Genomic DNA, 16,458 nt, shown 5'->3' on the forward strand with positions numbered 1-16,458 from the left:
TCATAACACTCATCACGTGTCTATCCGCCCCCGTCTGAATAAAATAAACTCTCTTAAAGTCTAGTTCTAACAATGGCAACACCGACACATTGAGCAAACTGGATACACACTTGTAAACTCCAAAGACCAATGCATCTACGAGCATTTGTTTTGTACAGAAGCATGTGCACAGTGTAAATCAGCATACATTCAGCTCTGTCATGTAATAAATATATAAAGAAAAAAGTTACAAAAAACAAACTAGCTGCTTGTCACATTCACAAGAGGGGAGACCAATCCCTCGACTCTGCGGGTCGGGGGGTCTAGTTTCCAGCGGAGGTGGTCACGCAGGGCAACGGGCCGGTCCTGTAGCTGGTCAGGCTGGATTTGCAGGAGTGCAAGACTGCTTTGAACAAGAGCGGGAGCTGCTCAAGAGGGACATTCACCAGCTTCCCTGTAAACAGAAACAACTTGATTTATATTTAGCTAAGCTTAGGCTGTTTACCCCTGAAACTCCAGAAGTGTTTTTATGGACTTCACCCACCCCTCCATCGGCATAGTGGTGAGTAGATAATGAGTGAATTCGAATTTTCAGTGAACTATCCCTTTAACACGGGACAAAAAAAATGAAAAATAAAAGCAAACGGGAAACTTCAGAGTGACAAAGTCAAGAGCAGAATGAACTGATGAATCAGTGCTGTGAAAATATACAGTATTTGGAATTTTTGAAATATTATTTATATATTTCATTCAAATGAGTAGGAATTAAAGACCCAGGGCTGTCTCAAATATTAATTTATTTCAAAAACCGCTGTAATTCACCTTTTGAAATTTTATTCACACAACCTTTGTACTAGACAGCTCTCAGGCTCTGTTCAGACCTCGTGTCTCTACAGCTCTACATACAGGTGTGAACCCAGGAAGATCACATTGGGAGATGGTCCAAGAAACATGTGGCCACATTCTTTAATTGTGTGAACGTGTCTTGGGCCACATTGAAGGAGCGTCTACCCAGCTGACGTCCTTTGTGTAAGCTGAAGGATATACTCATATCATCTAAGCTGACTTTGTCCATGATGTCTGAGAAATTCAGAAAACCCTTTGAGATTTAATTCATACGTCTTGGGTGATTTGGTTTGACCAAAACAAAACCAGTCTGACCCAGGCACAGGAGGTAAATTTGGTGTAACATTTTCAAAAATACAAGCCAGTCCAGTTGTCTATGTGCAGTTCTACAACTCCTGACAAAACCATAGTACTGGATGATTGAGAATCTTCACAGGGCCTCAAAAGTCTTACCTGCGATGCAGCGGATCTCCGGCAGACACATCATGATTTCAGGAAAGCGTTTGGGCTGGTGTGGGTACTTGTACTCAGTGTAGTCCTGACACACATACCAGTAGCGCTTGTTCAGCTGCTCAAGCTGGGAGGTGTTGGACAGTCCTCTGATATCTGCAAGGATACAAATGGTAGGAGTCATGTAGATAATACACTACAGGTCATGAAGATCTTGGGTCATGTATTAACCGAGCTTGTGTTGTTACCTTGATTGAGGAAGTTGATGGCCTTCATGCATGCATACTCTTCATTACTGATCTTCAACTGGTGGAACTTACGAAACAGATATATCAACCTCTCCATTACTTCCATCCCATCCTCACTGAAGCTGAGGAATAAAACACAGACCTGTCATTTACACTGGAAAAATACCAAAGTAAAAAGCTGTCACTTGAGGGTCATTTTAAAGCTACTGCATATTCTCCAAACAAAGTAGAAGATAAACTGGTTTACTGTCCACATTAAAATCCACTGTGATGAAGTGGAGTAGCTCATCACAAAATGAAAAAATCCCCTCAACACTATTATCTTCTATGCTTCAATGAACAAGGCAAAAATAAGGGAGGGAATGTGTCACATCTACTAGAAGTGCTTAACAAAAGTCTGGCTGATCCCCCCAGCTTTTTATAATAGTTAGAAAAACCCACAGAGTTTAATTCCACTCATCAAACCTCAATCCCCTGTTTTTCTCATGGTTCTAATCTCACCCACAAACTTTAGTGCCGCCACTGTAAATCAGACATTCAGTCTTTAACGACAAGCAAATTGACCGAAGCAGCACAACAGCACAGTGTATTAGGAGAATGTGTGTCATGAGGTCAGATAATACTGGCCTGATTTACACAGAACCAACCCCCCACTCATCCTTTCCTGTCCAGAATGGGACATGCATGTATTTCACATGCCAGACGGTGCTAGCCACAGCTCTGTCCTGAGGAGTCCTCCCATTCACGCACCACTTCACTGGCCCTCATCCAACAACAATACATTCCCTGTTGGTTTCAAGGAAATATCAAAAGCTTTTAGAGATACTGTGCTCACAGAGTAGAACGTCTTGCCTTTGTTGTTGCAGAGGGGAACATTTAATTCTTGATATCCACCTCTCTTCATGAAATATGGAATTGCCCTCGATCCAACGGGTTAAATATAAAATCTTAAATGTGGAGTGGGTAAGTTGTTTCTGAAAAATGTTTCATCTCATTTGTTGAAATCCTCTTCAAGTCCTGATAACCATCAATAAATGAAAAGAAAGCGGGTGTCTTTGGCCCTTGCAGGGCTGTAATAAACACAACTATTCATTTCATTTGGACAGCTGGAAATAATTGGCTGGCCTACCTGTCTTTCACTAACCTACCTGCCTGCCTTTGCACATCCTACCATACAGTGTATGCTCGCACTGCGAATGACTGAAGCGTCATACAACACTTAAGCAGAGATTTTAGTCAGAAGTTAGTGAGCAACTGGAAAAGTGGGCATTTTTCAGGCAGTACACTTTCATAAAGATGCAGCTTCGACAAGAAGGTCGATGGGAGGGATGGGATGTATCACTTGAATTTTGTGCAGTCTGCTTTTGATAACTTTCCCAAGGTTAGCACCCCCAGTTTCGATATCTTGTGTATGCTAATAGCTCCACAAACGTGAGCTAGGAGACAATATGAGATACTGTAGGTGAGATATTCTTCTACCTACATACAGACGCCTTTTTTAACTGCAGTAGGGGTGTGTATATGTGAGGGTGTTGTACTTCGTTGTTGTGTGGGTCTGTCTGGTAGATGATGCTAGTCTCTCTAACGTTATGTTTTAAGCAACATTAACTCGTTTTTGGCCCCATAATGGCATATGATAAAGTTACCATGAACATGTTAGATAACAGATCAGAGCAATGGTAGCTTTCATTTGGATTTATTAGTGTTTCTATCCCCCTCTGCTTTTCCTGAGGGAAAGATCAGCCTCTTTAACTGCTGAATGCTCCATCTTTTCACAGACCTTGTCAATCTAGAGCTTTTTCACTCAAAACTTCCAGAGTAATGTGGTTGGTGGAACCTATATGACTGAATCAAAACTGTAAAGTTGCATGTTGTAAAATCAAAACAACTAATGTATAGATGCTAAAAAAGGCCCAATAGAGCTGAGGGGAACAGCTTGGTGATATTTTCCTGAAGGCGCTTCAACCTGAACATGGTGATCTCCTGTAAAGTAAGACTTAAGCTATGCTTTTTGCTTGATGGTTACAAAGTAAATATAGTGGGTTATATCTTGGCATACAGAGGTTAGGGTTGCTACACTGTTTTCTCTTGATGCCTGTATGATTTTAACATCACATTCATACAGAATTACTTTTAAATCAATGGAATCCAAATCACAAAATAAAGGACCCAAGTTGCAATGTACTATGGTAATAAAACAGGGATAAGGAAAGACCCTCATACAAATCCCTTCTTTAACTCATTGGCACTTACCCCTGTAGCTCGTCATCAGACGGTGTATACTTGGCAGTGATGTCAGCCAGGTCTCCGAAGATCTGGGCACTGTAGATAGTCAGGCAGGAAAGCAGGATGAGCTCCTGCCAGGTGGAGCTTAGCAGGCAGGTGTAGTCCTCTATGGAAAGCTCGCAGAAGAATGGCAGCTTCTTAATCCAGGAGATCTGACGGAAGAGCAACTCATCTGCCAGGCGACACAGCAGGGCGAACAGCTCCACCTGCGTCACCTTGTACCTGGGATGGAAAAGACAACAATGCATTACGATGGGAACTCCGTCTTGCTGTGCATAGCTTCATAAGCACGTATATGATTGACTACATATTTGATGCTAAATTTACCATGACAACGCATTAACAACATTCATTAATTTTGCCATTATCATGGGGAAATTAAGACTTGTTTGTTTAGCCATTACCTGTGATATAACAAGTTAATTAGAAAATCTCTTAACTTTAAATTCAGATAGACAGATTAAAGATGGTAGGCGAGAGGTTTGCCACGGGGTCATTTATGAATTGAATGCATATTTTATGCACACACACACACACACACACACACACACACACACACACACACACACACACACACACACACACACACACACACACACACACACACACACACACACACACACACACACACACACACACACACACACACACACACACAAAGTATCAGCAGCAGAATTAAAATAACAAAACATTGAATGTTTGGAATTAAATAAATGACCAGTTTTACTTAAAATGCACTCTCACACAGCTGCACAATTGGAAAACTGCAGTGTTGAACTTTGACTTGTTTAAGTCTGTGCTAAGAGTTTGTAGTTAATAGGATAAAAAAAACTGCTAAGTGTGGTTTTTCATGTGTTGTACTGTCTCACCCGTCTTCTATGAGCATAGGTGTGGCCAGTGGGGCCAGGTCTTCAGCTGCCACCAGCTGCAGCACCAGGGGGTGGGACTGTGGGTAGATGCTGCGGGGCTGGGGGGCCAGCAGGCCTGACTGGGCAGCATAACTGAACAGGTGAGGTAGGAGCTGGTAGTGTGTGGACATGGAGGTGTTGATGTACTGGTCCCTGAGGGCTGCCGTGTAGCCGTTAATTTCCACAGAGCGACTGTAGGCAAAGGTCAAAGGTTACACACATAAACAGATAGGGGCACATCTGAATTATTTTTAATATAAAAGGAATAGTTGCACATTTTGAGTAATACACCATCTTACTCAGAGGCAGATGCGATTGATACGTCTCATATCTGTTTGTTCAGTAGATAGCAAAGCCAGTGGGTTCCCTCTGCATCCTGTGTTTGTGCTATGTTTTGCAAAACATGCCATATAACCTGTGACCTTTATATTCAACTCTGGTGGAGCTCTGTGCTCTTTTGCATCAACATTGTTTTGTAAATTTCTTAGGAAACTTGTAGACTAAACTTTGCAGTTCACTTTGTACCTGCATACCAAAGATTTCTCTGCTCAGGCATTCTATTTTGTTGTTCATTTCTGATCAGATTTAATTTGATAAAACAACTATTCCTCTGCATAGTTACCAGGCTGTGTGGCTGCAGAGATAAATCTTCTGTTTATACAAAATGTGACTAAAATAAACACCATCATGCGAGTACCTAGACAATATTTGGCCTTGATGAGTGCAGATAGACAATATGCTCGTCTCCTTAGCAGGAACAGCAGATAGTGCTGCAAGCTCTTTGTGTTTGCTATCATCACCAAGCCTGAGGAGCTGCATATTCAGCCATTCTTAGGTTGATGAATGCCTCAACTGAAGTCTGGATGAGACAGGAATGAGGTGTTAGACTGTCAGGGCCGGCTCATTATCTCACTGATGGGCCAAGTACCGGCGCTGTACGGCTGAGTGGATTAGATGAACAACTCACTTGGATGACAGAGTGGAGGCAGGTGACGGCTGGTTGCCCTCCGAAGCTCCGTTGCTGGGAGAGCTGTGGTCGCTGTCGCCGTTGTTGCCCCAGTTGTGCTCCGGGGCATCCTCCTTGAACTCCTGCCCTGACATGATCCGCTCTATCTCCTCCTCCGTGATCTTAAACGCACAAATACAAAATTTAGGGGTTTTCTTTTTTTGGTGCTTATAGGACATTCTCATAAGATGTGTCTCAGTTCAGCTGATTAGCAGTGACTAGCTCTGTGCTGCTTCTCAATCAAATGTTCAGGAGCAAGGACACAATCACACAATGAAACAGGGAGCTAGAGAAAGACAGACAAACAGGTATGCGCCTGTGACTGTGTGTGTATGCATGTGTGTGCATTTGATTCTGCTGACTGAAACACACACACACACACACACACACACACACACACACACACACACACACACACACACACACACACACACACACACACACACACACACACACACACACACACACACACACACACACACACACACACACACACACACACACACACACACACACGAATCCTAGCAGGTCTGTGCTGGGAGAAAGCACAGACAGAAGCTATTTAGAAGGCATTAACATTCCGGAAAAAGTAGTGTCTTGTATCTGTTGCTGGGGTCAATTCATTGTCATTTCTATCAATTCAGTACCTATATTGAAACAGCAATTCATTCCATATTAATGACAGAGAGGTCCTCCTTTCATTAGGGTTTAGAAATAAAGCCGTATTTCAATAGAAGCTGGGGTTTTTGTTTTTTTTTACTCACTGAATTGAGTTGGAATGAATTGAGCTCATCCCTCCCCTGAATACTGACTCAGTGGTACTTAGCCTCATGTCACCCATTTTCCTGACCATTTGTTAACGCAAATGAAACTGGTGCTGAATAGGGAATTATCAGTGCAACATGATAATTCTGATGATATAACAAGGTCAGGGCTCACGCTCATTACATCCTTCAAGGGTACACCCACATGGTTAGCATTACAGCACTGGTAAGAGCGGTTGTCCTCCAACCAGAAGGTCGATGGTTTGATCCCAGTCTTCCCCTCTATAGCAAGATGCTGAACGCGAATGGCCCGAAAAGATGCATTGTATGACTGTGTGTGTGAATGGGTGATTGGCAAGCTGTACTGTAACGCACTTTAAGTGGTCATCAAGGCTAGTAAAGCTCTATATATATATACAGACCATTTACCATTCATTTAAGTGAATGGTTTGTGCGCTAAATGGTCAGCGAGCTAACTCTGCAACTGAGCCAGGTTAATATGTATAGACTGATTGTATATAGAGGTGTACCTGAACAGGCCCGATGCTTTTGTTCCTCCCTCCTGGCATGCCATCCTCCCTGATTGCTAAATGACAAAGAAAAATATTTAATTTACATTTGATCCATGAACAAGAACACGATTCATGATTAGTATCACAGCTCTACCTAGTGGCTGAAATCAATCAAACACTTCACTGCCTGACGCCCTGTACATCCATGTGGTGATTTTTTTCCTTTTGGTTTGAACTACAGCTTTTCCTCCATCTGTTAGGAGGCAAACCTTTTCCTTTCTGTACCATAGGGATTATTTGTTTACCACTGTGATTTAAGTTATTCTATTTCATGTGACAAGACAAGCTGAACCGAAGTTATACATTTGGAGAATAAACCAAACAAAATGAAATCTGAGGTCACTTAAAGAGTTTCATCCACTAGGGGGCAGCATAGGCAATTGGAACAAACAACATTACTCTTACTAGTGCTTAGTGTATGAATGTGTGTGTCTCCAAGCACCTCATAGGAACTAAGGAATGTTTAATCGTTCAAGTTAGCTTTCAAGAGGAAAAAGCTTAAGATTTACTAGATTCAGTTAGTAAAATGTGAGGATTTACTGCGTCTGTGAAAAATGATCCCACAAACAAAAGTTATTCTATATTCTTGTAATTAAAGATATTAATAAAAACGTTTTGGAATGTCGCCGTTAACTAATAAATAAAAGAAGACATTTTTCAACATTTAAACAGTTTATATAAATTATATATTAGTAGAATTAATATTGTAAATAATCTGAGGCTGCAGACTATTTTTTTGATTTTCTCATTTTGATTATTGTAACATATAGGCTTTGATCTTGTCTGTAAGAAGAAACTAAAACTAAAACTAAAACCTATGAAAATAATTATTTCACTTTCAAGGAGAAGTCTTGATGAACAATAATAAAAACATGTGTTTACCATGAATGGAAATCTTAGCTGTTAAATGGAGACAAATAATCAAAAGATTAATTTTTTCATTTTCTCTTGCAGGTGCACCACTGGAAGCTTATAATGTCAACTGAAGTAATGTCCTGTGTGTGTGTCCAAATGTTACCTTTGCGGTTCATCCCCATTTGCAGACACTTGAGCAGGCGGCAGTACTGGCAGCGGTTGCGCTGCTTGCGTGACATCTCACAGTTCTTGTCGCGGCTGCAGCGGTACACACGCTTGTTACAGATGCTGCGCTTGAAGAAGCCCTTGCAGCCCTCACAAGAGATGATGCCATAGTGCAGGCCTGTGGCACGATCTCCACAGATAAGGCAAGTACGCTGGTCAGCTGGATCATCTGCAGACAGAAAAGAAAGAGGGAAAAGGGACAGATTTAGAAATCCACTCTGCAAAACCCTTGCTGAAGGCACAAGTTTTTAATTGAGATCATGGGGGCGGTCGAGGCTTAAGTGCTATCCAGGCGCTGGCTAATCCGAAGGATGCTTAAAATCTAACTCTCATTTTCTGAAAGTGGAGGTGTAACAGGAAGCAGGATGGAGAATTGAGACGTTGTGTAGCTTATGTTTTATTCAGAAACTCTGCTGAGAGGAGGCAGAAAGGCATACGACACGACTGATTTGTTTACAACCTCTCCTTTCTCTTAACAGTAACATCACATTGAAGAGGCCTTTCTCTCTCAAGAAAAAAAATCCCCCAAATACAAACTGATGTCTAATATGTATTTCCGTCAACTTTAGTTAAATTTGTCAGTTGTGACATCTGGTTTGGAGATGCTCTCTCTATTGAACACCATTATCCTTAAAATCGGCATCGTCTTGTAACTTGTACTTCGAAACGGCAGCTTATCTTCCAATCAAGTGCTTTAAAATCTATCAGCTCTCAGTCCATAGTAGTATCTCTTTACATGGATCATACACAGGTACTTTCTCAATCATTAACTTTCATTCTGTCTCCTAAAAAGCACACACTTTTTGCTGATCACTCAAAACCAAAAGGCTGTTAGAATAGGATTAGGAATAAGTGAGCGCAGTGATTTGGAACACATGTGAGGGGATATTTGGGGGCTCAGGATAAGAGGAGGGGCCTTGTGGCACAGTGGGACAGTGGTGTGGAACAGGAGGTCCTGAACCAAGCACATAGTTGTTTAAATTGGTTGAAAGGCTCACTGACAGCTTTCTGACCATGGAAGAGGGAGAATTTTAAAAAAGAGAAAAACTGGGCCGATGTCGCTTTCAAAAAGACTTGTGGATGTATGGCGGAACATACCGATAGACTTGGGGGAGGATCAAAGACAGATGTTTTCGACTGAGGACCTTCCTTGGGAAGCTTCTTAACTAAGTGTGAGGGTGTTCTCAAACTGAAAAGACAGCAATCGGCAAAAGCTGCTGGAAATCTTCTCCTAATCCTCCCTCTACCTCCAGGGCACATGATACACATAATCAAACTTATCGAGGAGGAAGCTGACAATTAAGTCAGATTATATTCATGCATATTCTTTGCTATCATGGTCTTTTAAGCTTTATAACACACACATAAAGAAGCTCTACACACTACACCCCTCCTGCTCACAGCCGCAGAGAGTGGACGGGTTGGACACCTTGGTTCCAGCGATCAGCTCTGCCTGCAGCAGGAATGTGACCTGCAGATGATCAGTGTCAGGGCTTGACTCAGTTCAGACACATCAGGACCTGAGGTTACACTTATACAACATGTTGATGCATGTGATGTAATGGGGGTTCCTGCTTCTCTATTGTAGCACAAATACATGGTTTGGTGGGAAAGCAGTATTGGTATTGGTTTGGTCCAATATAGTCAGCTTCTTGTGTCCCACCACCAGGCAGTTTGAGGACCTGGTACACACTTGTATACATCTGAAATGTGAGCCCTGCTACAGACTGCTGTTTGTGAGACACCACGAGAAGAGAGGGTGGATAAGAGGAGTGTTTTCATCTTTAACTAAGTACTATATTTTAAAAACGTATTATCCACTGTATTGAAAACCTCCCTCATAAAATTGACTAGCTTTCAGACTCAATTAATGGAATAGAAGTATCATAAGTACCTCAAACGTTCTACTTAAGTATGACACTGTAGCAGGACCATATTAAAGATATGCCGAGTCAATTTTAAACACAAGACTGTGTGTGGACAGCAGCGTGTGCTTTCACATGTGTAGCCACAAAGAGACATAACAGGTCTGAGGCTGCTGTCCAGCAGGTTAAGGCTGTCTGCTGAGCCTGGAGATTAACCTGGACTCCTGATTAATCCAAGACTCCCGTGTAATGCAAGGCACTGCACAGCACACAGGAAGGACCTTTACCCTCCTATGGGCTTCTGAGGTTGGAAAGCCAATAATGGAGCCAGACAAGCAGGTCTCCTGCATGGCCTCCATTTGTAGAGGATGGGAATTCCTTGCTGGCTCTTGTTACTGGAATCCTTCACTTTAGGCTTTGGTCTCACTACTGTCTTCTGTTCACAAATTCATGAACAACAATAGCACCATGTGGATTGATAGAGATATGCTGAACCTGCAATTTTTATATATGATGTGAAATTTTCTGCTCTAAATAAACGTGTATATTGCTGTTAGAAATTATATTATTTAAGTACTTTATCAACATAAAATAATAAGGATTGTATAAGAACTATGTAACATTGCTTTATCAAAAATGCATGCTCTATGTACAGAAACAATTATAAATTACTCTTGTGTTGACTATAACCAAGTCATGTAACTAAGTTTGATCTAAATATATAAAGCTCATCATAAATCCTCAAATTTGAGCTGGAAAACAGTGACCATTTTGACAAAATGATGAATAATTTAAATAATGATTGACAATTTGGTTAAAGAAAGATAGGAGCTGACAGGAATACAATTTACTTGAGAAATTCTGTAAACATTTTATGGATATTGCAATTTTCAGATTTCTCTGAACAAATCATAGACACTACACTTTTGTCTTGAACTGCTGAACAGTCTAACACACACAGTTGATACTGCCTCTGACAATCAACAGGCCACAGTAACAGCATCTTTAATATTCAGCTTTTGAGTGTGTGTGTCTATATATATATAATTAAAAGGGGCAGCTCATCAGAGGCATGTGACTGAGCTGAGAGCTAAGCCTCCCTCCCAGAGAGAGGGGGGGGTTTCTTACTAGGCAGCAGGGTTCATGCACTAAAGGTAATTAGAAGGGGTAGGGGGTCGTGCGGGGGTGCACATGGCATAAAGCCTCTCCTAGATAATGAATGGTGAATAGAGGACTTCTAAAGCACAGAGAGAGATTACCATTTAAATGATGCTGTGAGGTTTAAGTTTGCTGCGTGCAGAAGTCCGCAGGGGCAGCCATACTGTACGGAAACAATGGGGCGTCACACGGTGAGGCCATCCTGGGACTAGAATTTAACTATTCAAGTGATTAATTCTATACGGCACAGAGGTTAAGTCGCAGAAGGAGAGCGCTTCCATTCAGAAGAATTACCTCACCACGCTGTTGTCTCATTTTACACATAATCTTTTAGAGGACGCAGGGTGACCTTATTGCTTTACAGAGATAATTAGCACAGTTCTATCACTTTTAATATAGAAATAATATAGTCTTTATAATAATGCCTAGACAACCAATGATAATTGTCAATATAGATTAATTTGTAGACTTTTTTTTCAATAATTCTTTGGTGTAAAAAATTGTAAATTGAAAAAGGTAGATCATAATTTTCTAAAGCCAAAGTCCGATAACAACCAACAGTCCAAAAACAAAATGTGATCAGTTTAGTATAGTGTAACAACAAGATGAGCAGAACGTATGTACACTTGAAAATGTAGTAATAATAATAAGCATTCCAATAAAATATGGAACAACAACAAATTGATAATTGTTTGGGCTCTAATGCATTAGCTAAATGAAAATGAATTACCTTCATAAAGAGCACAATTTTGAAGCTTGAATATGCCTTTATAACTTCATTGATAGGTCTCACACAACGTTTGGCCATTGTTCCAAGTTAATGTTCCAAATAGATTTGTGATTGTACATTTGACATCATCTTTGTCAGACAAATGGGGATTGTGACAATGATTTTCTTTGGGAACATACTGGATCATTTTCTACTTTCTTATCTTATTTAACCATACATACAGAGTAACAAATTATACTGTATCTATTCATATCTGCAGTTTGGGTTCTACACAGCGCTAGTGTCCAATGGGTAGTAATGGAGAGGGGGGCAACTTACTGTCACAGATAGCTATAAAGTTGATATTGTCTAAGTTGGTGAGTCATCTGTATTAATTTGCTAGAGTCTCCTGCATGCTGGCTCTAAATGAATTTCAGTCTGGGTGAAACGCAGCACACAGTTTTCTCAAGTGTGAGTGGAGGGGCAGTTCAGCAGCGATTCAGCTCAGGCAACAATGAAGAGCTTTTTAGCTGCTAAGCTTCAGAGTAAAGCAAGGCGACACCTCCATGAAGCCTGAGAAGAAAGAGCCAACAAACTTTTGTACTACTAACCATCGTCCTCACAAAGCAAACGCGCACTTTCGGTTTTTAACTATGGTTTTCCTGCAGTGATCAGCTCCACCCTGCAGTAGGATGTTAGATATCTGGCATGATAAAACATTTGGAGGATCAAATTGATGACAGTATGGATCCTCACCTCTTCACACAACCATTTGTCAGACCATGTGCTCATTCAGTGAAGACATTAAAACCATATATTTCACTGCCCACCCCATGTGAAAGGCCTGACTTCCTTCTGTGAGGAAAAAACACAATGGCCATTAGTTGCCATCACTCAGGCTTATTTGCCAAATCTATCACCCTGTCTTTCAAGTGCATGGCCACCATATAAACAGGCGACTTCACACTTTCACACACTTGATCTCAGCGTGTCACGTCCTATGACTCCTCCTCCTCCTGCCTGTAGATAACAGTTAAATATTCATGACATTTAACTTAAGGATTTCACTCTGGGAAATTCCTGCCAGCAGCATGTTTGACCCTGACTTGGAGATATTTGTCCGTGACATTTCTATCTCCAACCGATTACAATAAGAGTTGAAGTAATTTCATCTCTGGTGCTCAGAGAGTTGAAGAATGAAAAACAGCAACATCTCTTTTCAGAATAATGAAGAAGTTTCTCAGAAGAATCTACAAAACACGGTGAACCTTCGAAGGGATTATTCCTGAATTATAAACTAGTTCTACTGTTAACAGTTCACACTGATTTCTGATTAGCCTAACTAACTGCATTGGACCAATTGCTTGAATGTGTTTTGCATAATAAATTAAATTCATTCACATCTGCTGTATTGGGAGTGGAGCTAAACATCTCAGAGACAGAGACATGTGACAAACCTAAAAAGTCTGAATGGCTAGATGCTACTGTAGTTAAGAAATAAATCTGTTGTTGTGTAGCAGCTGCTTTGCTTTGGGAAACAGGCATTTTCTGATTTAGTGTAAAAAAAAATCACGATGTTCAGACAATTTTGAGGTCATCCTGTAAGAAACACCACAATAAAGCCCCTCTTCTCCAATCAAAAACATAATAAGAACTAACATCTAGCTTTTGTCTGCGATGGCAATGGATACAATCAGTATTCACTCCTTGGTCAAATGACTCTGCAGTAGACACAGGTTTTTATTGGCTCCGGCTCTGATCGGCAGCGATGGGAAAGAGACACCTGGATTATTTAGCAGACTTCCAAGAGAGTAGCTCCATGTTTGTCAGGTTGAACATGAATTACAAGTGAAAATGAGGAATAAGACTTATTACCCATTGCAAGGTGACCTCTATTGGCTGTAATACAGGATCAAATGAGGAAGTCGGGCGGCTACATATTAAGAGTTGACAGAGTCTGCATTGGAGTGAGGTTGGGGTGGATGGGCAATCGGATATTGAGGAGGTTGTTGTTTATTACGTCTAACAACTTTGACCCAAACCACAATTTCCTCTGCAAAATCTAACCAAGTACTTCTTGTACCTAAATCGCGAATACTCCACGATGTGGCCGTATGTTTTGTACCATAACAATGAAGGTCTGGTATACCTGCTGCTGGTTTACCTCTATAGCTGTATCAGAAGGCAGGGACTAACAACCAATCTCTTATTTCATCCTGTTGGATAATTGCTCTTCTCTCCTGATAACAGGATTTGATGACACAATGTGTTGAGGGGGAAGCGGCTTGTCACAGAGGCCTGTCAAGCAGCGTTCTATTTTGTTTTCCATAACAGAGACCTTCTGTGTGCCTGAAAGAACAATCGACACCACTTTAGCCCTGACTACCATTTGTGAATGCCACAAGGAATGTTGGTGTCACTTACTTTCAGTAACAGTTCCATCCCATCTTCCGTGGAGCATTTATGATGCGCAGCTAAAACATTTATCTGGATGGAGATTGTTTTTGTTACACTAAACAGCATTGTGTGGAATCAGCCTCAGCCTGTAGAAAAGGTTACATAATGTCCTATATGGCTCTCCCCCAATAAGGGAGCTTTATCAAGTCTGACAAAATAACCCTGAGGATATCCTCAGGGTAATCTGAGTCTGTTCTTAAAGGCTACACATTTTTTAACAGACACCCTTTGTTAAACGTTGGAGAAGTTAAGTATGCATCATTGCTAAATTTCATACATTAAGGTGAGATGATTGCATGGTTTATCTCGAGCCTCTCTTTATGTCTCTTAAGCTTAATTAAAGGAACCCTCATACACACACACACACACACACACACACACACACACACACACACACACACACACACACACACACACACACACACACACACACACACACACACACACACACACACACACACACACACACACACACACACACACACACACACACACACACACACACACACACACACAGACCCCCACCCCCAAAGGCCCATTAAAGGCAGCATTGTTTCTCAGGGGTCAGCCTGGGTTTCATTCCAAACTTTAACGTAAACCAGCAAGTGGAGCATTTGAAGCCTCAGTCAGTGGCAAAGACAAACAGCGCTCTTGTATGCTTCCCACTAATCCTGTATGTCCTAGCCCATGCTAACTGTGAGCAAGCTGCCTGGGTGAGATGTGCTTTTTATAAGGAATGACTATTCCATCTCACACACTTTTCTATCCTCTACTGAGTGAAGGTGCCTGATTAAATATGGCCCAGGTTTCACTATCTCTTGACCCCCTCTGAGCAGCATCACACTGAGAACAGGGATGTATCGTGGCCAAATCTCCCTATTGTCCACACCCTATGCACACAAAGGCTGATGTATAGTGTAAAGCAGCCCTTTGAGTGGCTGACAGAGCAACAAGGCCTGCTGCTGAAGGGGTTTTCTCTTCAGGTTTTGTCTCGGGCTTTCCATCACAATCGTGCCCAGCTGAGACAGGGAGCGGGGGATGGAGGAATGTGCTGTACTTTTCCGCTGCTGGCACCCACCATGTCTGATTCTTAGTCCTCCCCCCTTTTCAACTCCTCATCTCTTCTCTGAAACTTATCTCTCCTACCTGGGGGTGAAGAAGGGAAGCATTTCTCTTACTATGACTGGTATGTACAAAGCGTTTGAAGACCCTCTGGGACTAAGATCCAGCATTCCCAGCAGCCCACACTGTGATGCTAATCTTTTAAGTAACATGCATGCAGTTGTAGATTGGGCTCAACCACGAGACAAAGGTAACCTGTTGATGTTGTGCTCTTGATAATATACACCCAGGCTTAGAGGCTAAAACATTAGCATTTACTAATACCACACCAAGGATAGGATACATTTTAATGTTATGCTAATAACAGTGATGGTACTTTGTTAAATAATATGGGAAAAGACCTTGACTGTAGGAGTCGGCCTTACCGTCTGAGCTTTGTTTGCATCTAAAAGGTCATTTAAATGTTGGTTATTATTCAGTGTAAATTTTAAATAAGAGTTAATGTGCATGGAGGCAGAAGAGCTTACATTAGGACTGAATCCATGGGTTTTATTTTAATGTATGTTCTTGTTAAGTGATCTATCCTTACACTCACAGGTTGCATTAATAGTATACATACGAGTGATACATTGATTATTACACATCAGAATTTTAATTTGTTTTTATTAAAAATATGTTGTCGTGTTGAACCTCTTTTGACAGTTTGTTGTTTTCTCCAAAGGCAAAAGGATGGTTACAAAAGTTACCAAATATGTGTAACTATTTTTTACACTATTTTTGTTACTATTCTGAGTTGGTATGTTTTAGTTCAACTGCAGCAAAAATGACAACATGTACAATTGGGAATTTTTCTATTCTATGGATTGGTGCGTTAAACCAGATACACTATAGTGGAGGATTAAAACATGCTTAGTAAACCATGTTCACTTTGACAACATTTTTACTTTTAATAAAGTTTGCTTGTTATTGTTATTTATTTCGTTTTAGTGTAACATTTTTTTTACACAAACATAAATAAAGAGTTAAAGCTGTGTGGAAATGAGGCTTGTCAGACATCTTTGTTTAAGC

At 41.0% G+C, this 16,458-nt stretch overlaps 1 protein-coding gene across 2 annotated transcripts in view; it reads right to left on the reverse strand.

The window, feature by feature from the left end:
• Window positions 1-302: 302 nt before the first annotated feature.
• Window positions 303-16,458, reverse strand: part of nr6a1a (nuclear receptor subfamily 6, group A, member 1a) — a 75,015-nt gene continuing 58,859 nt past the window's right edge. For both annotated transcript variants that reach the window (XM_061072254.1, XM_061072253.1), the window contains 8 exons: window positions 8,078-8,308; window positions 7,018-7,073; window positions 5,685-5,845; window positions 4,679-4,909; window positions 3,777-4,031; window positions 1,524-1,645; window positions 1,279-1,431; window positions 303-433 (listed from right to left, as the gene is read on the reverse strand). In XM_061072254.1, the coding sequence (XP_060928237.1) occupies window positions 303-433; window positions 1,279-1,431; window positions 1,524-1,645; window positions 3,777-4,031; window positions 4,679-4,909; window positions 5,685-5,845; window positions 7,018-7,073; window positions 8,078-8,308 (1,340 nt within the window). The remainder of the gene's footprint in view (window positions 434-1,278; window positions 1,432-1,523; window positions 1,646-3,776; window positions 4,032-4,678; window positions 4,910-5,684; window positions 5,846-7,017; window positions 7,074-8,077; window positions 8,309-16,458) is intronic.

Source organism: Limanda limanda, chromosome 5, assembly GCF_963576545.1.
Source record: "Limanda limanda chromosome 5, fLimLim1.1, whole genome shotgun sequence".
Taxonomy (NCBI): domain Eukaryota; kingdom Metazoa; phylum Chordata; class Actinopteri; order Pleuronectiformes; family Pleuronectidae; genus Limanda; species Limanda limanda.